The sequence below is a fragment of the Panthera leo genome, chromosome B3 (genome assembly GCF_018350215.1).
Source record: "Panthera leo isolate Ple1 chromosome B3, P.leo_Ple1_pat1.1, whole genome shotgun sequence".
Lineage (NCBI taxonomy): Eukaryota > Metazoa > Chordata > Mammalia > Carnivora > Felidae > Panthera > Panthera leo.
Window position 1 is genome coordinate 100,279,309 of NC_056684.1, and position 25,779 is coordinate 100,305,087.

At 35.6% G+C, this 25,779-nt stretch overlaps 1 protein-coding gene across 9 annotated transcripts in view; it reads right to left on the minus strand.

The window, feature by feature from the left end:
* Positions 1-25,779, minus strand: part of DDHD1 (DDHD domain containing 1) — a 106,489-nt gene that overhangs the window by 23,347 nt on the left and 57,363 nt on the right. For 5 of the 9 annotated variants that reach the window (XM_042943263.1, XM_042943259.1, XM_042943262.1 and 2 more), the window contains 5 exons: positions 24,340-24,441; positions 22,308-22,436; positions 21,103-21,250; positions 13,260-13,366; positions 6,058-6,164 (listed from right to left, as the gene is read on the minus strand). In XM_042943263.1, the coding sequence (XP_042799197.1) occupies positions 6,058-6,164; positions 13,260-13,366; positions 21,103-21,250; positions 22,308-22,436; positions 24,340-24,441 (593 nt within the window). The remainder of the gene's footprint in view (positions 1-6,057; positions 6,165-13,259; positions 13,367-21,102; positions 21,251-22,307; positions 22,437-24,339; positions 24,442-25,779) is intronic. The other 4 variants (XM_042943266.1, XM_042943267.1, XM_042943265.1 and 1 more) reach the window with 1 other exon arrangement.

A 25,779-nucleotide genomic window follows, 5' to 3' on the forward strand; every position in this document is an offset into this window, starting at 1 on the left:
TAATCATATACTTGAATAGAAGTTGTCTTTGTGTTTCCTTGTTAGAACATATCTAGATATGGTAGCAATTTTAATCTTTTCCTATAGTTTACATACACGGGAATGTTTGTGTTTCAAAACATTATGATTTTGAGGGGCGCCTGGGTGGCTCGGTCGGTTAAGCGTCCGACTTCGGCTCAGGTCATGATCTCACGGTCTGTGAGTTCGAGCCCCACGTCGGGCTCTGTGCTGACAGCTCCGAGCCTGGAGCCTGTTTCAGATTCTGTGTCTCCCTCTCTCTCTGCCCCTCCCCTGTTCATGCTCTGTCTCTCTCTGTCTCAAAAATAAATAAACGTTAAAAAAAAAAAAAAATAGGCCACCTTGCTAGGAGTATTTATAAAAAAACAAAACAAAACAAAAAACATTATGATTTTGAAAGCAAAGTTTTAAACAGTTGTGTTTAAATGCTTTTATAAATCATCCAGTCAGCAGCAAAAGGAGAAATCCACCTCTATGATGTGTCCAAAAAGTCTACTCTAATTAGGGTTTTTTTCTTCCCCGCTTTCCTCACTGATCCAATTATATTCTCCCAGCTATGATCTCTTAGTGACCAAGTATATTCATTTGAGACATATGAACCAAGATTAATGATATACCCTATGGTATTAATTTTATTAGTTCTACAATATTATCTAATCGAGTCAGCTAACCTTTAACACAGTAGGCAACGGATGGCTTTTCAAAAGCTTAAGAGTTTTAAATTCTCATAACTGCTGCTTACAAGTTAAAATTTATTAAGAAAATCAACCCAAAAAGAAAAAGCCAGCAGTTTCAAGAGAGAATCCACACATATATAGTCTGACTGAAGAATATAATTAGTCCTTTGTTCTTCTCTCTGCTTCAGGAAATTTTAATGATATGGCCATGACCATTCTCTTTGTAATTTTTCACTTTTAAAAGTCATTGAGAAGAGAGTTCAGATGTACACAAGATATGTATTTCTCTCTGGATTTTTCATGATACTTTATTCAGGGTCAAAGTAAGGGCCAAATGGTCTCTGATGATGTCTCTGAAGTCTGGATTAGTTTCCTTTTTTTTTAATTGGTCCTTGGATAGTATAACCTGAGAAGTAGTAATTGATACACAAAACTCTTTCCTGAAGCATGGTTTTTTAATGACTATTGGTGCAATCACTAATTAGGTCCCTCCCATGAGCATCTCTCACAATCTCCCATGAAAAGGGAACTAAGAGATGATCTAATTTAAACTGCTCTGAAGGTAGGAGTCCCCTCAGTGGCATCCCTGATAAGTCACTCACCATCTACCCCAGGGAGGATCTCCACTCTAAAGTGGACACTTCTAGTTTTTGAAAACTTTTTTTCCAGTTGATTGTGATAGAATTGACATACAATATTGTATAAGCTTAAGGTATATGACATAATGATTTGATACATGTATATATTACAAAAGATCACTATAAATAAGTCTTAAGTTTTTTTTTTGATGTTTATTTATTTTTGAGAGAGAGAGAGACAGAGCATGAGCAGGGTAAGGGCAGAGAGAGAGGGAGACATGGAATCTGAAGTAGGCTTCAGGCTCTGAGCTGTCTGCACAGAGCCTGATGTGGGGCTCGAAACCACAAACTGCAAGATCATGACCTGAGCTGAAGTCGGATGCCCAACTGACTGAGCCACCCAGGCACCCCTCAAGTTTAAAATCTATCAGGGGCACCTGGGTGGTTCAGTTGGCTAAGTGCCCGACTTCGGCTCAGGTCATGATTTCACGGTTCGTGGGTTCGAGCCCCACGTGAGGCTCTGTGCTGACAGCTTGGAGCCTGGAGCCTGCTTCACATTCTGTGTCTCCTTTTCTCTGCCCCTCCCCCACTCGTATTCTGTCTATGTCTCTCAAAAATAAATGTTAAAAAAAAAAAGTTTAAAATCTATCACATTACTTACAATTTTTTTCCTTGAGACATTTCTATTTTTTTTTTAAAGCAGCTTTAGTTACTTAAAAAGTTCTTCATTAGTAAACAAACATGTTCCTTTCCATATTTTCTATCACTGATCTTTATTCACTTTCTAGAGTTAACAGAGTAAGTCTATTCTTTTTTTTTTTTTCTTAAATGGGAATCCTTGAAATACATAAAGACAGATATATAATTAATCACAACTTGAGAATTGAACTGGGAACTTTATATACATTACACCTTTAATCTTCATGACGACCTTTATCAGGTCGTCATGTGCCCATTTTATAAGTGAGGAAGTGAGGAAGCTGAGAAAGTGAGAAATTTGATCTAAGGTCACACAGCTAGTTAAGTGGCAGTTTTTGACTGTGCATCATCCATTTAACCCCAAAGGCTGAGAGGAAGGGGAAAAAAAGCTCTTTCATATGCCTATCAAATAAACCAAACAAGGTTCATTCACCAGGCATGAGATAATCATGAAGATTATCACTGTTATTTATCCCTAAGGAAACATACACTGCTTAAAAATAATTTATTCTAGAATATTGGCTAATGTCAACCTTGTGCTAAATGGGCTTTGATTTGCAGAATCTGCTTTCCTTTTTTAAAATTAAGAACAATTTTGAACTGCTTCTCACGGAGTTTTCCTTTGTTCTTCACAATACCTTAAGCAAGGTTTCCCAAATTTCCCTGATGGTACCACTTGGGGAACTGTTTTAACACAAATTCACAAGCTCTATGTTGGACCCTCTGAATCAGAATCTCCAGGGAGGGGACCTTGGAAACCATTTTTTTTTTGTTTCCTTTTTTTAACTTTTTACCTGGAAATAATTTCAAATTTATCAAATGTGGCAAAAAAAAAAAAAAAAAAAAAGGATAAAGATCATCCATAAATCCTTTACCCAAGATTTACCTATTGTTAGCATCTTATCCTGTTTGCTTTATCATTCCTTCTGTTTGTTTTTGTAGCACACACACGTGCATACATTTTTTTGTGAACCACGTGGTTTTGCGAACCATGTGAGGATATATTATGTCATGGTCCTTTATCTCTAAATACTCCAGGGTATATTTCCTAAGACTAGGAATATTCTCTTCCATACTCAGAGTGTAGCAATCAACTTCATAAACTTACTTTGAGGGGAACCTGGGTGGCTCAGTTGGTTAAGTGTCTGCTCTTGTTCTTGGCTCAGGTCATGATTTCATGGTTTGTGAGACTGAGCCCCACACTGGGCTCTGTGCTGATAGCACAGAGCCTGCTTGGGATTCTCTCTTCCCCTCTCTCTCTCTGCCCCTCCCCGGCTCTATCTCAAAATAAATAAATAAACTTAAAAAAATAAATTTACTTTGATATAACATTTCAACTAATCTGATCTACCATTCACATTCTGTCAGATGATTTAATAATAATACACTTTGCAGCATTTTCCCCCAGCCAGTACAAGTTATGGTCTAGGATGAGATGCTGTCTTTAGCCACCATGTCTCTTTAGCCTCCTTTAATCTGGAACATTTTCCATAAGGATTCTTTGTCTTTCATGATATTTACATTTAAAAAGGACATAGTCCCATTCCTACTTTATTTGAACTTCCTTATTTTGTGTTTGCTTGAGGTTTCCTAATGATTGGAGTACTGCATAAATGATGCTGTATCCTCTGAGTGTCCCTCAGTAACACCCAGTAAAGGTACTGCCTAATTTCTCTACTGTATATCTGTTCTTTTTTTTTTTAGCTAATAAGCAGTCTGTGAGGATACACTTTAAGACTATGCAAATATCCTGTTCCTCATCAAAATTATGCCCTCAGTTTAGCATCCACTGATGAATCCTGCCCAAGCCTCTTTTATCTGATCCTACCACAACAAGTGCAAAATGAGGGTTTTCCTCCAGCGTGCCCTCCACATTTTTCAGAAAGCCTTTGGCATTTACAGTAAGCAGAGAAGCTTTCTCCCCCACTTATTTATCTATTTGTAATCGAAATGGATTATGAATTTTGCAGTGATTTATAACTCCTTATATTATCCTTATAATTCTATATTAAAACTATTCCTAATTCCTAATAATAAGTAATGATAATTCCTTAATTATTTTGGTGCTCAAATTGTTCCAGATTTGGCCAGTGGGGATCTGCTTCTTTAATTTGGCTCCTGTGTCCTTGTGACCTGCCCCATCATTCTTTCGAGCATTTTCCTTTCTGTCATGACAAGCAGTTCCAGCTTCGACCTGTACCAATCCTGCCTCAGTCCTGGAATCAGCCATTTCCCTTAGGAATATTAGTTCTTCTGAGAGGGTATTAACAGTATTGGAGACAAAGGACTGGGTGCTAGGTGTACTCATTGGATTGGGGTGTCTTTACTTTGTGGCCCTTTCAATGCACACAGGTGGGAAATATTTGCATGCATATGTACATATATCCACTTGAATATATAGATATCTCTACATATCCCAATATGTTCAAAATCACTAATTCACATTAATACCCTCAATTCCAATGAGCCCCATGAGGCTGTTTGTCAGCTGTATTTTTAACGAATACCCCAAGTAACTGTTCTACTTAAGGATGTTTGGGGAACATTGCTCAGGACTGGTGAAACTCAGCCACAAGTTCTTCAGAGCTTTTCTGCAAAATTCAACTGGATTAAAGGGTAGACTAATTTAAAACGCTGAGTGTTCTCCATTTATTTTAGTCATCAGTTCCCTCTTTCTACAGAATATCTGTTTTACTAAACTCCATTCAAAGGATAACTATTTTTGAAGGTGTAAGTGTAAATTAGAAAGTGACTACTTTCTCCATCATCACTAACTAACGTTCAGAGCTTTGAGTCTGATACTTTTTCTAGTTTTTCTTGTTATCAATGTCAACCTAAATCTTTTTACAAAACTCTTATTATTAGTTTTGGGGGACATGCCTCAGCACATTTTACCCTTAAACATTCTGGATACCTTCTTAGGAATACTACCAACCATGTATCTGTGTGTATAAGGTATACCCATGGCATCTGAGTGTGTGTGTGTGTGTATGTTATATGCTTTCAGCCATCCTCTTTCCTTTTTTTCCCACTAACTAGTTTCACTTGCAATACTATAATTCAATTTCTTAACCTTTAGGGCATATTTAACAACACTCACCATATACTATAAAGGACTACCAACAGGTAAATTCTGTACTTCATGAACCAGGCCTTCCTTGTTGGGTTAGAATGAGGTCCAGAATAGTTTCTTTCACTGTTATCAGATCGTGGCAGACTACTCTGTACTGGTAGAGATACAGGGGATACAGAAAGACGGGATACAGAAAGAGGAATGGCGAAAAATCCTAAGGGGATGGCAGCCCAAAGAGAAGGAGGTTCTTCGGCGATTAACCAAACATATTTCTGTAAATGTGCAAGGGATATCCTGAATGAATCAGGAATGGCTCTGAATGAACAAAACCAGAAATGAATTGGCTTGGAGCAGCACAGAGAGCTATACTAGTAACTACTCCTTGTACCCGTTTTCTCATCTTTCAAATGAAGATATTAATTATATCTACCTCATAGGGTTTTAATGAGGATTAGACAAGCTAACACAAGCTAGGTAATTAACAAGGTTATTCCTATGAAACAGAATTCTTTTTCTCATATCAATAAAGTGACAAAATGTATTCAGTACAGGATCTCTCATCCCTCTGAATAAACTTTTACTCTTATCCCTCTCAGGGTTATTTTTGTGATGCATAAGCAACATTACTATTTAAGAACTAAATGAATCCACCACGGAAATGACACAATAAAAGCAAGTCTATTACATACAAAAAACTTGAAGGAAATTTCTAAATGTCTAAAACTCTTTTGTGAGCACAATAATTATAGATACAATTAATCAGATTTATGAAAAGTGATATTTTTCAAAGAGCTATTTTCTAACCTATCTATTACTTTCAGGTATTAAGGGCTTCCCAATGTGTTGAAGACAATCAAATTCACTAGTACAGGCTATTTGTAGATTAATGGATTCCTGTAAATGCTCATTTGCTTGTAAAAAAAAAAAAAGTGCATAAAAGTTTCAAATTCAGGACACATACGCTAACACTCTAAAAGATACCCAACAGCAACAAGACAATCATGATACTTACTTCATCTCTATAAAGTGGGCTAGTATAATACATTATGTCCATTGCACTGCTGTTCAACATATCCCTTAAACCGCGTACTTTGTCAGGAGTAATGGAATCAACAGTGTCTACAAATTAAAAAAAAAAAAAAATTTACAGAAGATCTTTGTTTTAGGGAAAAATATGAAAAAAAATTACATTCTCTGAAACAGTAAGTCTTTAAGTTCATGTTTAAGTATTCAAGAGTGGTTTGGAGAACAGTATGGAATTTCCTCAAAAAACTAAAAACAGAACTACCCTACAATCCAGTAATTGCACTATTAGGTATTTACCCAAAGGATACAAAAATACAGATTCAAAGGGGCATATACACCCCACTGTTTATAGCAGCATTATCAACAATAGCCTAACTATGGAGAGAGCTCAAATGTCCACTGACTGATGAGTGGACAAAGAAGATGAGGTAGACATATACAATAGCATATTACTCAGCCATCAAAAGAATGAAATCTTGCCATTTGTAACAATGTGGATGGAGCTAGAATGTATCATGCTAAGTGAAGTAAGTCAGTCAGAGAAAGACAAATACCATATGATTTCACTCATATGTGGAATTTAAGAAACAAAACAAATGAGCATATGGGAAAGGAGGGAAAAGAAGAGAGGGAAACAAACTTCAAGATACTCTTAACAAAAACAAACTGAGGGTTGATCGAGGGAGGTGGATGGGAGATGGGCTAGATGGGTGATGAGTATTAAGAAGCGCACTTATTGTGATGAGAGCAGGGAGTTGTATGTAAGTGATGAATCACTGAATTCTACTCCTGAAACCAATATTGCACTGTATGTTGATTAAAAAAAAGTCTCAAAGAAAAATATTCAAGAGTAGCTTTGCATCTAATGAACTTTCCTTTCTTGCAAAATGTTGCAATCCCCTGCCCCCCACCTATCCCCCCCCCCCCCGCGAAAAAAACAGTAGAAGACAAAAGGGGACGTGGGAAGAAAAGGAACATTAAGGATGAAAACCATTATCAAATCTATAAAGATTTACCATTTTTTCCTATGTACTGGCTTTTGCATGACATTCAGGGGTACCCAGAGCAAAACCAGGCCATCTCTATTCTTGTAACAAGTGTTAAGAGACATGACCTCACTCTTTTCTATACCTCTTTTCCTGTTTCCTTTCTCTTCTCCTTCTTTGGCCTCTGCACCTTGGCCTGGCAATACCCATATGGAATGCCTAGAGCCACTGGTGACAAACCAGCAACAAATTAAAAAGTTTCCCTACACTGTACATGTATCTATCTTCAGTGAACCAAAGGTGCTGTGGGCAGGAGTTGACAAATTACAAATATGCACAAAGGCAAATCAGCAACGGGCCTCCTCAGTAAACAAGATAAAGTTGGGATAATTTATTAAAAAAAAGTTACATAAATTGTAGTGCAATTACAGCTAACCTGTGGAAATTCTACCTTGGGAAGATTATTCTATTAAATGCCTAACAAAGTGAAGAAAACTTTGCACTTCTTATAGAAATATAAAGAAGCACTATACCTGGATGAATATCATAACATGAAAGCGCAAGGTGGGCAGCAGAAGGCTTATATTTTTATCTTCCAGTTTCTCACTGCATTGATTTTTATTTATTCCCTACTTTAATACAATCTAATAATGACTGGAAGACAGGATTCAGGCAAAAGCTAGAAGTCTTTTCAAAGACATAAAGGATATGGATTGCACTACCTATTTTACAGCCTGTGCCCATTTTTAAATTGTAAAAGTGAAAGATGTGACTACTGTGCTGATATGAAAAGTTTAAATGTCATTTTAATGCATTTCCAAAAAAAGTTTGTACTGGGCAATAACATGCATATGAAGAAGAGATTTAATATTTTTGTGCAACTGAAAGAGTAATTTATATATGGGAAAACATGTTTCTGCCACCTACCTTAAGAATATTGCCAGTATCTCTAAAACCCACAGTATATCCCTAAATGATCAAATGCCCCTTCCTCTCTAAATAACCACCAATAAGAAGTTTGTGTTGAGCCACTTGGGTGGCTCAGTTGGTTGAGTGTCTGACTCTTGATTTTGGCTAAGGTCATGATCCCAGGGTCATGGGATCGAGCCCTGTGTTGGGTTCTGCGCTGAGTGAACAGCTTGCTTAAAGTCTCTCTCTTTCCCTCTGCCCTTCCCCCAGCTCACATACTCTCTCTCTAAAAATACAATACAATAAAATGATAAAATAAGTTTGTGTTGATTACACTCCTTACTTTTCTTTACAGATTTCCTACATGTTCATTAATAATTTTAGCCAATTCTGTAGCATTTACTATGTGCCAGAGACTAAATATTTTATTTCGTTTTGTCTGTTTTGGAACACTATGTAAATTAACTTACTGTCCATTGTTTGTTTCACCCCTAATACTATGTTTCTGAGATTCACTGATGTTGAGCCAGATAGCTGTAATCCCCTCATTTTGACTGTTGTACAGCACTTCACACATAACTAACAATGTACCCATTTTCCTTTCAAAGACATCTGAGTTATTTTTAGTTTTTTGCTAATATAAATTATGCTCCTAATAACACTGTTGTAAATGTCTTCTGGTGCACATGTATGGGAGTTTCTTTAGGATATATACACCGAGGGGTGAAACTGCAGTCACAGGGCACATGCACATTCAACAAGATAAGAATATGTCAAACCATCTTCCAAAGTGACTATACCAATTCATACTCCCACCAAAAGTCAATGATAAATGTCAATGCTGAACATCCTTATCAATATTTGGTATTGTCACTTTCTTAAATTTTGCCTGATGGGTGTTTAAAGATATTTCATTGTGGTTTTAAATTGCATGTCCTTGATTACTAGAGAGATGCACTTTTTTATTATATAAAAATATGTATTTAAAATACACACATATATATCCACGTGTGTGTGTGTGTGTGTGTGCGCATGTGTCTGCCTATCAATATCCATTTGAGTTTCTTGTTCTTTATTCTGGATATTAAAGCTTTGGTGGTTATATCTGTTGTTCTGTTGCAACATCTTTTCCATTTGTGGCTTGCCTTACTTTTAATGGTATCTTTTGAGAAAAAGAAGTTCTTAATTTCAATCTAATCAAATTTATCCATGCTACTTTATAGTTGTGTTTTTGTGTTTTGTTTAAGAACATATTCTCGGGGCGCCTGAGTGGCTCAGTCGGTTGAGCGTCTGACTTCAGCTCAGGTCATGATCTCACTGTTCGTGACTTCGAGCCCAGTGTCGGGCTCTGTGCTGACAGCTCAGAGCCCAGAGCCTGCTTTGGATTCTGTGTCTCCCTCTCTCTCTGACCCTCCCCCGTTCATGCTCTGTCTCTCTCTGTCTCAAAAATAAACGTTAAAAAAAAAAAAAAAAAAGAACATATTCTCCCATATATTTTTTCTAATACATTTTAAAGTCCTAGCTTTCATAAATTATGTGTTTGATCTATCTGAAATGTGAGGTAGGGATCATTTTCATTTCTTCCCCATAGGATAACTGGTTACCAAGCACCATTTATGGAACAGGCCACCTTTTACCAGTGATCTCCAAGGCCATCTCTGTCATATGTCAGGTTTGCAAACTAAGCGCAGATCCTAAGCACAAACTAGGGGTATCTAGTCTGGTGCACTGATCTGTCGGCTAACCCTTCTGCCAATCTAAATTGTCTTAAATACAAAAGTTGAAAAATAGTTCTATTATCTACCAGGACATGACACCCTCTCTACCCTCTTGTTCTGTATCTTGCTACTTTTGGGCCTCTGATCTTCTACAATAATTTTAGGATCAGCTTGTTGAGTTTTGTGAAACTCTACTGGGATTTTGATTGGCATTGCATGGAATCTATAGGTTAGTTAGGGAGAATTAACATCTCTAGGATACTGAATCATCCAATCTATGAAAATGATCGTTGTACATATTTAAGCTGTACTGAATATCTTTTAACAGTTTTTTTCATTTTTAATATAAATATACATACTTTATTAGATTTCTAGGAACCTTATATTGTTATGCTATTTCAAATAGTCTGCTGGGATATAGAAATGCAGCTGTTTTCACATATAGATCTTTTATTTCACAGCCTTGCAAACTATCTTATTAATTTCATTTTTTCTGCAAATTCTTTTGTGTATTCTGTGTATACAGCCATAAGACCCGCAAAGGAAAACAGATCTTTTCCATTCCTTAAAACTATTATTTCTTTTCCTTATCTTATTGACTGGTTACGCCTTCCAGTTGAGGATCTGTTATAAGAATAGACATCCTTAGCTTATTCCTGATTTAAAAGAAATGTTTTTAGCCCTTCAATACCAATGAGGACAATGATGTTTATTGTAGGTAAATTCTCTTTATCAATATTTTTAAATCTACAAACAGTAAAATTGACTCTGAGTTTTAATGCATATATAGTTTTGCATAACTAGCACCTTGATCAGGATACAGAACTGTTCCCATCACCCTAAAAAGCTGCCCTTTAAATTAAAACCCTCCCCTAAACCCTGTGACCACAAATCAGTTCTGTCTCCATAATTTTGTCTCTTCCAGTATGTCACATAAGTGGAAGCGCAAATTATGTAATCTTTGAGCTTGACTGCTATAATATCGTGATACACAGCTGGCCTCAGACAACAAGGGTTTGAACTGTGCAGGTCCATTCATACATGGATCCTTTTCAATAAATACAGTACAGTACTTACTATAAGTGCATTTTCTTTTCCTTATCATTTCCGAAATAACATTTTTTTCCTTTCTCTCTTTTTTTTTTTTTTTTTTTTTAAGAGAGAAAAAGCACATGTAGGAGGGGGGCAGAGGGAGACAGAGAGAAGCTTGAGCAGGCTCCATGCTCAGTGCAGAGCCCGACACGGGGCTTGACCTGAGCCGAAATCAAGAGTCAGATGCTCAACCAATTGAGCCACCCAGGTACCCCAACAATTTCTTTTTTCTAGCTTAATTATAAGAATACAGAATATAATACACATAACATAAAATATGTGTTGATTGACTATGTTATTGGTAAGGCTTCTGGTCAACCGTAGGCCATTAGTAGTTGAGTTTTTGAGAAGTCAAAAGTTATACACAAATTTTTGACTATGTGAGTGGAGGGGTCAATGCCCCTAACTAGCCTCCATATTGTTTAAGAGTCAACTGTAATAAGAAACATATGTTTGATCTTTGTCCCTGGTTCTTACCACAGGGTTACTAAAACCCTTATAATTTCCTGAGTGATGGGTGAAATTCTTTTATTATTCATAATAAGCCTCTTTCAACCATACCTGAGTTTATGCTAATAAGGCAACCCTTGAAGGATGGGGACTGATTGCCAGAGGAACCAACTATGTCATCAGAGGTTAAACTTTCTGCCTCATCCCGACCTCCATAAAGGAGTGAGGGGCTTGAGATCCAGGTCAATCGCCAACGATTTAATCAATTACATCTACATAACGGAACCCTCATAAAAACCAAACAACAGGGTTCGGGGAGCCTCTGGATGGGCAAACACATGGAGATACTGGAAGGGTGGTGCACTCAGACAGGATATGAAATCGCCACACCTCTTCCCCATACCTTACCCTGCCTGTGCAGCTCTTCATCTAGCTTTTCAGTGTATCCTCTGTAATACCCTTCAAACCAGTACATGCGTTTTAAGCTAGTAAATGCAAACAAATGCTTCTGTGAGTTTTGTGAGTCATTCTAGTAAATTACTGAACCTCAGGATGGGGTCATGGGATCCCCCACGGGATCCCCCTTCCTCAATTTATAGCCAGTCAGTCTGAAGTACGAATGACAACCTGGAATGTGTGACTGCATCTGAAGCAGGGTGGGAGGGGTAGTCAGTCTTGTGGCATTGAGTCCTTAACCTGACTGCTCTCTCTTTGGGGAGTCTGTGGCAGAACTGAGTTAAATTGCAGGACACCCAGAACTGGGAGAAATGGTTGGTATAGGGAAAAACCTCCACACTTTTGGCACCAGCAGTTTTGAGAATAGAGAGAGACAGTAGTGTTTTTCCTTTAGTTTCTTTCACTCAGCACAATGCCTTAGAGATACTAACACAGTAGTTTAAACCTAACAGAAAATTACAAATTTGAGTTTTATTAAGTGTTCATTCATCTGTGTTGTCTGCATCCCTGAGCAGACTCAGAAATTTATCTGGGTAAATGGGAAAAGCCCAAAAGATAGTGTTATTACACTAGAACTTTACATATGTGCTCCTGCTGCTGAGAAGGCTTCTTTAGTCACTAGCATTTTTTTTTTTTTTTAAACTCATTACAGGTTTGGATGCCATTTTGGTTTATAAGTGACATTCCTAACTGACTATGACACAGAATCACAGTCTTGGAAGAATCCTTGGAGATCATCCAGGGAGGCAGTTTGGTACTGTGACAACAAGGGCTCTGGTATCATACAGACCTAGATCCTGCCTGCCATTCTTAGTTAGATTCACTTACCTTTTAATGAGTTTCAGTTTCCTTATCAGTAGAGAAAACAAACTAGGTATATTTCATTGGTTTATGAGAAAATTCAATGAGATACTCCATGTAAAATGCCCTGTGGAGTGCTACGCACACAGGCAAAGCTCCACAAAAGCAGCTGACATCATGTCTAGCACAACTCATTTTCCAGATTATGCAAATCATCGACTGAAACATGCTACTCTAATGGTTTAAATATTAAAAGGTCATAACTCTGTGTAGAGGAAGATGCATATTTTGGATAACAGCTCTTAAAGGAAGCAAACAAAAATGATTTTAATTAAACAAAGACTGTATAATTTCTCTATGCTAGATTGTAACAATTCACCAGCCTGAGGAATGCAGGAACCACAAAAGAACACAAAAAACCTGAGATTTTATCTTCCAAATATAGGAAAAGAAAATTATTAGAAAGAAAATGTAAGCTCATATGGAACAGTGGACAAATATTTTTAGTGTTGACAAATCACTTTCTGTCAAAACCTTTACACATTTTGGTCCTCCCACGTGCTCCCCACCCCCCCCAATCCACAGAGGGCAGGGGTGAAAACTGTGCTGTGAAATCAACATGTCAATATAATTATTTTAAATATCAATGGATTTTATGTTAATAATCTAGAACAAAGAGTGAGTATACTCAAGACAACTTAATCAAAGGCTCTTTGTTTCCAATGAGCAACTTTGTTGCCACTGACTAAATCATTTAATTTTTAAGGAAACTGTACCTCCATCAAGAGTAAGTTTTGACCGCCACTCAACAGGTAGAAATTCAACATGTGTTGCATGGTTGGAAAAATGCCTTTCTTCTATTTTTCTTGCAGCTTCTCTCATCCTAAAAAAAAAACAAAAAAAAAACAAAATAAAAACAAAACAAAATGTTATCAGAGTAACTTCTCATATGTATTTATATGGTATAAAATATCTTTAACCATACAACTTCTACTTGCTAACTTTGTCCAATTATATTTTAATTATTGTTACACTGTGCAGTATTTCACAATACTAGGAATCCCTCATTTCAAAGATATTTCCCTAAATTTGTCATCAGTGATTTCAAGTATTACAAGCTTTCACATTATATTCTAAATAATTATATATATTAATCTTCAGTAGACAGAAAGTGCAACAAATCCACCCTGTGCCATCACCCTGCCCCAAATATTGGCAAGTCATGGTCTGTCTTATTTCATCTATTTCTCCACTCATTCTCCCCATAATATGAATTTTAAAATTTTATTTTCAAAATTCAGATACAGCAAAGTTGACTTTTTTCCCCTTTTGCTATCAGTTGTATAGATTTCGTGGTTAACATCACCATAATTAAGATATAGAATAGTTCTATTATTTCTCCAAATCCCTCACACTCTTTATAGCAGTGCCCTTCCCCTGTAATATTTTAAAGGAAATCCCAGATATCACATCATTTCATCTGTAAACTGTTTAGTATCTATTTCTAAAACATAAGGAAAACAACCTATTCTGTACTATTATCATACCAAAACTTTTTAAAAATGTTTATTTATGTTTGAGAGAGAGAGAGAGACAGAGAGTGGGGTGGGGGGAAGGGGCAGAGAGAGAGGGAGACATAGAATCCAAAGCAGACTCCAGGCTCTGAACTGTCAGCACAGAGCCCGATGCAAGGCTCAAACCCATGAACCATGAGATCATGACCTGAGATGAAGTGGGACGCTTTACCAACTGAGCCACCCAGGCACCCCCCAAAACTAATTTTTTTAAAGTTTATTTCTTTTTGAGAGAGAAAGAAAGAAGATCCCAAGCAGGCTCTGCACCGCCAGCACCACTAGCTTGGAGCTGGACGTGGGGCTCAGACTCACAAGCTGTGAGATCGATGACCCGAGTCAAAATCAAGAGTCGGATGCTTAACTGACTGAGCCACCAGGTGCCCCAATCATACCAAAACTTTGAACAATTCTTTAATTTCAGCAAATATGTAGTTTAGCAGTTCCATTTTCCCAGTTAGACTATGTTATTTTATAACATAAAATATATTTTTACATTTTAATTGAGCTCCAAATACAACAGCCCCCCCTTTACATGTGGGGATATATTCCAAGACCCCCAGTGGATGCATGAAACTGAAGATAGTACTGAACCCTATATATATTGATTTTTCCTATACATACACACCTATGACAAGTTTAATTTATAAATTAGGCACAGTGAACGTTTAATAACAATAATAAAAAACAATTATAATACAGTGTAATAAAAGTTATATGAATGTGGGCTCTCAAAATCTTATTGCATTCATCCTTCTTCTTCTTCTTGCCACGATATATGAGATGTTAAAATGCCTACGAGGTGACATGAAGTGAGGTGAATGACACATACATTGTGACACGGCATTAGGCTACTATCATCTGCTTCCAGACTGCAGTGGACCCCAGATAACTGACATCAGAGCGGGTGCAACTGCAGATAAGGGTGGGGGTTGGCGCGGGGGTGGGGGGGACTACTTTACAGTCCATGCACTATAATTGGTAGGTATGTCTCTTAAGTGTCTTTTAATCTACAGGTTCTTCTCCCCCCCGCCGCCCCACTTTTTTTTGTTTTGTTTTGTAATTTATTTTTGTCCTGTAGAGTTCCTCAGAGTCTGATTTTTAATGACTGTATCCCCCTGGTATTTAACATGTTCTTTGTCCTCTACTTCCTGTATCTTGTTAGTGACATATAGGGGCTTGATCAGATGAAAGTTCTATTTTGGCAAGACTACTACTCCATAGGTGCATACATCTGTGTTTGTCTCTTTCTGGTGAAGCTAGCAGTTATGACGATCACTGCTTAGATTCATTTATTTATTATGGTTCCATCACTCCTTATTTGTTTGTAAAGCTTATAATTCTAGAAAGAGAAATTTCTTCACATCAAATATTTGGTTGCTTTGGAATACAACCAAATAGTTTCTGTATGAAATGAGAAAGTGAAGGATGAATACTTAATTCTTACCTTCTATTAACAATTTTCAAAATACTGAGTTCTTAGCTTCTATATTTTTTGACATATTTACTAACTCATACACTTAAACATATTTGAAGTGGAGTGTTTCAATCCACTGTAGTTACTATTCTTACAGATGCTCAAATTGTCTCCTTTTTTGATCAGTAAATCTCTTCAAGTTGGCTTCTGTGTCCTTTTGACACGACCTCCCTAGTTTTTCCTTCTGAACAATCAAGTGGCTTTTTGGTTTGTTCATAGAGTTGTGCAATCACCGCTATTATCTATACATCACCTGCAAAAGAAACAATGTAGCCATAGCAGTCACCTTCCCATATTTCCTCTCCCTAGGCCCTGGCAATCACGAATCCACTTTCTGTCTTTATGGATCTGCCTATTCTGGGTATTTCATATAAATGGAATCATACATATGTGGCCTTTTGTGTCTGGCTTCTTGCACTCATCATAACGTTTCAAGGTTCACCCACGTTTATTGTGAATCAGTACTTCACTGCTTTTTATAGTTGAATAATATTCCACTGTATGAATATGCTTTTGTTTATCCATTTGCATTGGAACGTTTGGATTGTTTCCAATTTTTTGGCTGTTATGAATAATGCTCCTATGAATACTCTTTAAAAGGTTTTGTGTAGATATATTTTCAATTCTTTTGGGTATATACCTAGGGGTGGAATTACTGGCTTGTATGCTAACTCTACGTTTAAATTCTTGAAGAGGTGCCAAACCATTTTCCAAGGCAATTGTATGTACTATTTTACAATCCCAACAGCAACATAGGAGAGTTCTAATTTTTCCACATCTTCACTAATACTTGTTATTTTCCAACTATTTGATAAGAGTCAACTTAGCAGGTATAGAGTGACATAACATCTCTTTGTGGTTATGAACTGCATCTCCCTAATACTTAATGATTTTGAACATCTTTTTATGTGCTTATGGGCCATTGGTATATTTTCTTTGGACAAATGTTTATTCAGATCCTTTACCTATTTTAAAAATTTAGGTTTTTTTAACTGCAAAAGTTCTTTATATATATCCTAGATACCAGATCCTTCTGAGATTATGATTTGCAAATATTTTCTCCCATTCTGTGGATCGTCTTCACTTTTTGATAATGTCCTTTGAAGAACAAAAGTTTTAACTTTTGCCAAAGTCCAATTTCTCTCTTTTTTCCTCTGTGGCTTGTACTTTTGATGTTGTTATCTCAGGAACCATTGCCTAATCCAAGGTCACAAAGATATACTCCCAAGTTTTAAGAGTTTTATAGTTATGGCTCTTATATTTGGGCTTTATTTTGAATTAACTTTTGTATACGTGTGAGGTAGGGTTTAATTTCATTCTTCTGCAGATATATCCAGGTGTCCTAGTACCATTGGTTAAAAGGTTATTCTTTCATCAATGAATTGTTTTGGCACTCTTGCTAAAAATCAGTCCAACTCTGATTCTAATCCATTTATCTTGCTTTGTAGCAACTTATGAAACTGGGAAGTGTTAGTCCTCCATCTTTGGTTTTTTTTTAAGATTGTTTTGGCTACTCTGGGTTCCTTGCATTTCCATGTGGATATTTATTTATTTATTTATTTATTTATTTAATGAAATTTATTGTCAAATCGGTTTCCATATAATAGCCAGATGCCCTCCTCAGTGCCCATCACCCACTTTCCCCTCCCTCCCACCCCCCATCAACCCTTAGTTTATTCTGTTTTTAAGAGTCTCTGATGGTTTGCCTCCTTCCCTCTCTGTAACTTTTTTTTTTTTCCCCTTCCCCTTCCCCATGGTCTTCTGTTAAGTTTCTCAGGATCCACATAAAAGTGAAAACATTCCACGTGGATTTTAGAATCAGCTTGTCAATTTCTGCATAAAAGACAGGTAGGACTTTAATAGCAATGTGGTAAGTATTGCCATCTTAATATTAAATCTTCTAATCCAGAAACGTAGGTTGTTTTCATTTACTTAGGTCTTCTCTTATTTCTTTCAATGGTGTACTACAGTTTTCAGTGTACAAAACTTACACTTCTTTTGCTAAACTTATTCCTAAGTAGGTAATTCTTTTTTTCTTTTTGATACTGTAATAAATGGAAATGTTTTCTTTTTTTAAAAAAAAAAAAAAAAAGTAAACTCAACCCCAACATGGGGCCCAAACTCATGACCCTGAGATCAAGAGTTGTATGCTCTTCAAACTGAGCTAGCCAGACACCCCTAGAAATGCTTTCTTAATTTCCAGATTGTTCACTGCTAGTGTATAAATACAACTGATTTTTGCATATTGATCTTGTATTCTGTAACTTTGCTGAGTTCATTTATTAGCTGTAATTGTGTGTGTGTGTGTGTGTGTGTGTGTGTGTGTGTGTGTAGATTCCCTAGGATTTTCTCTATTTAAGATCATGTTATCTGCAGAGATCATTTTATTTCTTCCTTTCTAATCTGGATCTCTTTTATTATTTCTTTTACTTGCCTAATTGCCCTGGGTGAAACCTCCAGTACAATGTTGATCAGAATTGGGAGGTGACATCCCTGTCTCATTGCTGATCTTGAGGAAAAGCTTTCACTGATTCATTGTTAGAGTGTAATATTAGCCATGGGCTTGTAGATGCCTTTTACCAGAGGGAAGAAATTCCCTTTGCTCTCTACTCTCCTGAGTGTTTTCGTTAAGAAAGGGTGTTAAATTTTGTCAATGCCTTTTCTGCATCAAAAACCACGTGATGTTTTTGTTCCCCTTTGCTCTATTAGTGTGGTGTATTACCCTTGAGTTATTTTTAAAAATATGTTGAATCAATTTTGTATTCCTAGGATGAATCCCAATCAGTCATAAGGTATAATCTTCTTTACATGTTGGTGGATTCAGTTTGCTAGTATTGTGTTGAGAATTTTTGGGTCCATAAAGAATAGTTATTTGTATTCATAAGGGATACTGATCTGTAAGTTTTTTTTCCTTATGATATCTGTCTGATTTTGGTATTAGGACAATACTGGCCTCAACAAATGAGTTGAGAAGTCTTCCTTCCTCTTTTAGTGTTTTGGAGAGTTTATGAAGAATTGGTGCTCTTTTAATGTTTGCAGAATTTGCCAGTGAAGCCATCTGATCCTGAGCATCTTTGTTTTTTTGGAAGGAAGTTTTTTGATTATTAATTCAAATGCTTTACTTCTTAATGGTCAGTTTAGATTCTATTTCTTCTTACTGATCATCATATCAGTTTGGTACTTTGTATCTCTCTAGAAATTTGCCCATTTTATCTAGGCTATCTAATTTGTTGGCACAGAACTGTACATAGTATTCCCTTATAATCCTTTGATTTCTGTAAGGTCAGTAATTATGTCCCCTCTTTCATTCCTGATTTTAGCAATTTGAATCTACTTTTTTCTTGGTCAACAATACATCACACTTTTTTTCTTGGTCTTCTTGACCAAGCTGCAGGTTTCTCAGTTTTGCCAAAAAAATTTAAAAAAGAAAATCAACTGTAGTCTCACAAATACAAACAAGATTCAGAATGGTAGTGACAAGGATGAAGTTAATTTTACTCTTTTTACAGTTCTGGACTACTAAGGAATTGTAGAAAGCAGGGAAAGAGTTAAGAGATCCTCTGGATTTTCCTGTTTATAATTAATCAGAATTTCTTTTTGTTTATTTTCTATCAATTACTAGTTTATGTGGGGGGTTTTCCATCAAATTACCCTGTCTCTGAAGGAATGACAGCAATCTTCTCGATAGCGGATACTTATTTTTTTAGCCCCTCTGGATTCATTCATTCCACTTACAATAATAGCTCTTGATTTTCATTTGTGGCTCTACCTCTCCCTATGGTGATGATGAAGCCAACTTCCATCTGACTCTGGGAGATGACAAGCTCAATACATCATACCCTGCATGGCCACATGTACAGATTCAGGCAGCTGGATGCAACGCCATTGGTCACTGAAATGCCTAGGCTAGCTGGGACTTCTGGAAAAATAGGCTTACTCTTTCTTTTGAAGTTGAACATAATATAATATAAACCATATATGGAAGCACACACAGGAGATGTCTGAGAATAGCTCAAAAATGAAAGAAAGTACAGTAGAAACTGGATTCTCAGTTCTCAGGACTGACACATCTTACATTTAGACTTCTCAGTGTTATGAACTACTAAATCCTACTTTTGGTTCAAGCCTTTTTGGATTAGGTTTCCCCTCACCTACATCCAAAGAAAGCAAGCTGATACCTTCTCATTTATCAATGGCGCCAGAGTTAATCTGTCATTAAACCCGTATCTCAGATTCCTAGATATCCAAGCAAAAGATTAGCATTTTGACATAAGAATACAAATATTATAAGAAATAATGTGCAACTCCTCAGAACACAAATCAGAAAGAAGAGATTTTTGTAATAGAAACTAGGAAGATTGACAAAAAATTAGGGTGGCTTGGCGGTATCTGACTAAATTTTTAAGAGTTGAACTGATTTAATCCATCAGTTGACATTAAAAGGTGTTACAATAAAAGGTGAAACAAAACTCAACATTGCATTATTATAGAGATGTTGATGAGGACAAAGTTTCTGGTATTGCACAGTATTTGCTCTATAAGGACTCAAGAAATACATTTACTTGAAGCCTCAGAACCAGATAAAGTGTGCTCTGAACCAAAAACTGATCTGTTTTCATCACATCATAAATATGATTAGATTTTTCTTCATACCGATTGCTAGTTTAGAGCCACATTTATGGTGACTTAACCCTAACATTTCCTTTCAACACAGTCCTTAAAATTTTTTAAACACACACAAGTATAAACATCCCTCACCCCCATAACATCTTACAGTTTTTAGACTAAAGATGGAAAAAAAAAAAGAGTAAAGTTGAATAAAAATAAATTAATGAGGTAAATAATGTATGTGGTATGTTGGTAAATCACCCACTGTTCTCTGTGTAAAATTTAGAGTTCACTTTCCTCTGGTAGTAATTAATTAGCTAGGTTAAGCTGCTAACTGGCAATTTATTTATTTATTTATTTGAAATGCTTATTTATTTTTGAAAGAGAGAGAGAGAGAGAGAAAAAAAACATAATCAGGGGAGGGGCAGAGAGGGAGGGAGACAGAGGATCCAAAGCAGGCTCTGTGCTGAGAGCGGAGAGTCCAATGTGGGGCTTGAACTCACAAGCTGTGAGATCATGACTGAGCTGAAGTCAGATGCTGAGCCACCCAGGTGCTCCATGACAATTTAAAAAATTCTTATGTTTTTCATAATTATGCAACCTTGTAATTATTCTGTTTCTGCAGTTCAGTGAGTAAGATACAAACTAAGAATTACAATTTTTCTTTGCTTTCAACCTTAATATAATGTAAATTAGTAAGTTAAAAACACTTCCTTATTCTTCCTCTTCTCCATGCTGTGGGGGAAAAACCTCAAATATCATCATCATCATCATCATCATCATCATCATCATCATCTGGACATAATCACTCTCAAAATTTGGTCTAGAAATTCCATCTATAACATAAGAGATATTAGAGTAGTTTGTATTGAACATGCGGTGGAATGATTAAACTCTGTTATACCCCGGATAAAAGTCTGGATTCTAGTGATGGAGAATGTATTCATCAAAGAACTCACTCACATGGCTGTATTTTTGATAATTCTTCCTTGGTCCATTTTCTGTCCAATGCCGTGCACAACAAATACAATATGAGTAGTCTGTGATGGCTTGTCTTCTAACGTGGCTTCTTCTACATAACCTCTATGAAGTCTAGTCCCACTACTTGATGCTGTAGAAAAATTATGATTGTAAGTTTACTATTTATTCCAGAAAAAGCATTTGGGCATACATTTAAAGAAATAATAAAGAAAAAGGAGTACTAGGAAAACATTTCACTGGGTTGGGTGGGGATGAAATTTGTGAAATGATGTACAGTGACTGGTTCAGAGTACATGACACCAAAGCCAGAAACCATAGGGAAAAGAAAAGCAAGGAGGGAAGGATGGACTGAACACACAAAAAATTTAAAAAGTTCTCTGTAAAAAAAAAAAAAAATACCATGAAGCAAAGATAAAAGATGAATGATAAACTGGGAAAACTTTTGCAAAATTCAGTGCCTAATGAGTTAATTACTGGAGTGCAAAGGAGAGCTTACTAATCAAAAAGTGAAAAGACAACCACTGAAATAGCAAAATGGGCTAAAGACAAGGTAATTCACAAAACAAATACAAATGACTAGGAAACATGTAAGAAGATATTCAAGTACATCTTGTTATCAAAGAAATTATATAAGAGGTAATTGCAAAAAAATTGATATCAGACTTACGAAACTTTCTGAAAAATTTATTAATAATGCTCTCACATCTTCCTCAAGTACCATTTCCTCTTTCCTTTCATCAAACTTCTGTAAAGAGCTGTCTATTCTTACTGCCTCTATTTCTTCCCCTACTTAGACTTCAACCCATGCCAATCTGGCTTCTGCCCCCTCAATCCATCCAAGTCACCAATGACCTCTACATCACTAAATCCAACAGAAAATTTTTAGTTTTCACCTTCAATTGCCATGTTTTATTTTCACATCACTGCCTGAGGTTTGAATGCTGTTGTGTTTCTAGAAGTATAAAAGATATTTATTAATTTTGTCAGATCATTCTAATATATGATTATTCACTGATGAATACATGTGAACTCAATCAATCTTAATAAAAGTTTCATTTAACAGGGCAGTAACTATCACTAAATTTAATACATATTTAAAATATACTAAAAATAGAACCTGAATAGTCCCTTTTGAATACAAGAAAAAAAGATTCCCCAAAGTTGGACAAACTATATTTAACAATTACCTTTAGAAAATCCCAGTTTTTGGGTAACTGTCCTTGCAATTTTAGAAGTTGTTGCATCACTGTAAAGATACACTTCATCCACACTGTGCCAGTCCACATGATTTCTACTCAACTTGAAACTATGAATAGCTGTTGCAAAAAGGAAAAATTAATTTGAAGGTCTCTCATTTGTGCAAAGAATTAGAATACACAGATTTTTTAATCAGTATTTGAACTCAGTTGAATATAAAATTATTTTGCTGAAACACATATTAAATTGAAGCAAGTGATGGATAGGGACTTTATTTTATAAATGATTAATCATGCTACAGGGAACGGTTATTCGTTAGAACAACACGGAATAACTGGCTTACCCACCATAGTTTTAACCTCTAACTGGTAGTTAACATGCTCTGATTATTAAAGAACTGCTTTCCCAGGTGATATGACATTTCTTCCTTCTAAGGGATAATTTATACCTTCATGAAAGTCCTCAATACCTTTGACATAGAAACTTAAGTTTCTTTTCTTCTGTGGACTATATTTTTGGATCTGTGAAAATTTCACTCAGCGGTGCAAGACAAAACAAGACTGAGAGGAAGACGGGGAAGACAACAATCTAACTGATTAGAAATAGGTAGTTGTGGAATGGATACTAAACGAATTATCACTGGATATTGCTCACCATAACAGAAATCCAAAGTTGAAAGATGTTTTATTTTTTTTTTATTATTTATTATTTTTTTTTGAAAGATGTTTTAATAAGAAATCAAAGAAATTTTTTCTACTGTGATGTTCAAATCAGTATGGTTATTACATTTCTGAAAATAGGCTCTAAAAAAAAAAAATGAAACCTATATGCTCAAGGAATACATAAGCTCTGTGAGGCAAGGACTACGTCTTGATCATTTTGTACCACGAGCACCAGTGTCCTAGCAGATCCTAGACCCATTTCACAAATTCAGTGATACGTGTTTGTGGAAGCAACAGATTAAGAGAAGTGTCATAACATATCCATCGATTCATACTTGATAATTCTTATATTCTGAAGGCCTTAAACTTTCCTCTGTATCTCTGGTATAGAGATGAGAAAAATTCACATACCCTTCAGAAAACCAGGCACCTTAAAATCACTATGTCTGATTTATTTTTTAAAAAATCCCTTTTAAGCAAAATATAATCTCTACTATATATAAGGACCCAGAGGTACAAAGAGTCCCTTCCTAGGGTCTTGCCACAAAGCTAGTTACCAGCAGAGTCTAACTATTCAGATTTGAGGATGGGTTGGAAATAACCTCAGATTATATATGAAATGTTATAGCCCTTGTCAAGATCTAAGACCATAAGTCATTTTTATGAAAACCTATTCCCTACTAGAATACACAGAAAAGTAAATCCTTTCTGGGGAATTGTACTTCTTAAGTTATACTACAAATACAATTTCAAAAACTTATAAAAAAACAATTTGTATTTCACTTATTTGCCAGGACATATTACTAACACTAAACACAGACCAAGATGCAATTAATGTAACAAACATTAATATTTTCAATTCTCAAAAAAAAACTTCAGAAAAACAATGTACAAACTCAGCTTTTTTCTATAAAATAACTTTTCATAAATTAAGAAAATATTTTGTAAGAGTTTTACAAATATTTACTTTTTCTATGCCTGATCCAAATCACTATTTTATGCCTTTTTATCTAATGTTTCTAAACCACATTTTTGTTCAAATAGCTTTGAGTAACATATGCTTAAAACATTGAAACTATAAGACCAAGATAATGAACAGTGGTAAGTCAATGAAATCTTGTTCTTCCTCAAACCATCCACATACTGTCTTAAAGTAAAACGTCTCAGTATTGGTGAACATGTCATTACTGGACCACACACATTATTTACACATGTTCATAGCGCTTAAAATTAAGTAACTCTAAACAAAATAGCACACTGGACACAATTCTAAAAACTAATAATTTCTACGCTTTAAATACTGAATGCTATAAGCCAGGGTGTATAACTACATGGAGAAATAAAACTACAATTACTGTACCTTGAGAACGCTTTCGCTTAAGACCTGCCGCATCTGTACTCTCCTTATATCCTCTCCATTTGAACAGAGAAGGGAGGGAGAAGGGAGGGAGGTGGTAGACAACTAAGAAAGCAAAAACACTGAGCTTCAAAGTAAATTTTAAATGAGGTTTGCCATTTTGCCTTTTTGTTGTATCAATTTTAAAAAATGAGTTGTATTTGACAAACATTATTCTAAATGATTTATTTATATAATTTCTCATTAAAAATCGGTAAAGCAAAACATTAGTTTAATAATGTTTATCAAATATATGCTCTACTTTTATTGCAAGAAAAAAGGCAAATGATACCTATCAGTTAAAGATAACTATGTGATCATATTGAATGTCTTTGCACACATAGAATAAAAATAGGTCATGGTATTTTTGTATGCATAAGGGATGTATAAGTCCCATCTTCATAATACTAAGGTTATTTACTCTCACCAAATTTGTGACTATGACATAGCTGACAGCTGATATGCAAATTAAGAAGGCAATAAATAACATTTTAAACATCAATGCAGTTTTCCTGAGAAAATATCACAGTATACATTCCACTAGATGCCTTCTATTACTGAAGTATATAATGGAAGCTTCCCACAGAAACAAAATATTCTTTTTGCAACTTTGTTCAAGTTGCTAAAAGAATTTTTAAAATGAAACTTTTGCCAAAATAAATCAAATTGGAAGCTGTACTTTTAAATGATTAGTTATAAAAAAATGAAAGGTTAGTAACACATAATGAAAAAAAAAGTCACCAGTAAAAATGTATGCTGTGACATCTAGTAAACATGAAACTGACAACATAAAGCCAGACATAGACTTGATATTTGGCAAATCAGCAGAAAACCTTGAAGTCAACACTTTCCCTGTCAAACATTGCTAAAGTTACATATCAGTAAATTTCTTTAAAGTAAAATAAGCAATTTATTCAAGATAAGTTTTATTTAAAATAAGCAATTATTTAAAAATCCACTTGAAATGGAACTTTACAAATCAGTTCAATTAATAAACCACAAGAACCTTTAGGACTTAGTTCAAATTTGTGTTCTAAAAAGCATTTACTTTTGCATCCTCACTCCCTTCTACATTAACATGACACTCAAAGGTTAAATACTGTTCAAATATGAGCATACTTAATTACTGTTGTATGGTACTAGAAATATTTTTAAAAATCTGTTAAATGCACACATGCAATATATTCAGAGATTTGTGCAATAAAGGTAACAGAAATGCTTACAAGGCACTTAATAATTACAACCACATGTAATTAGATGGCTACAGACTAGGATTAAAAACTGGAATGTAACATCAAGATTATAAAAACATTTCATTGTCACAGAGGGGGAGAAAATGACAACTGAAACAATTTTCTTCACTGAAAAAGTGTCTTCTCTCAGGCACCTTCTGGTCAGTTATTG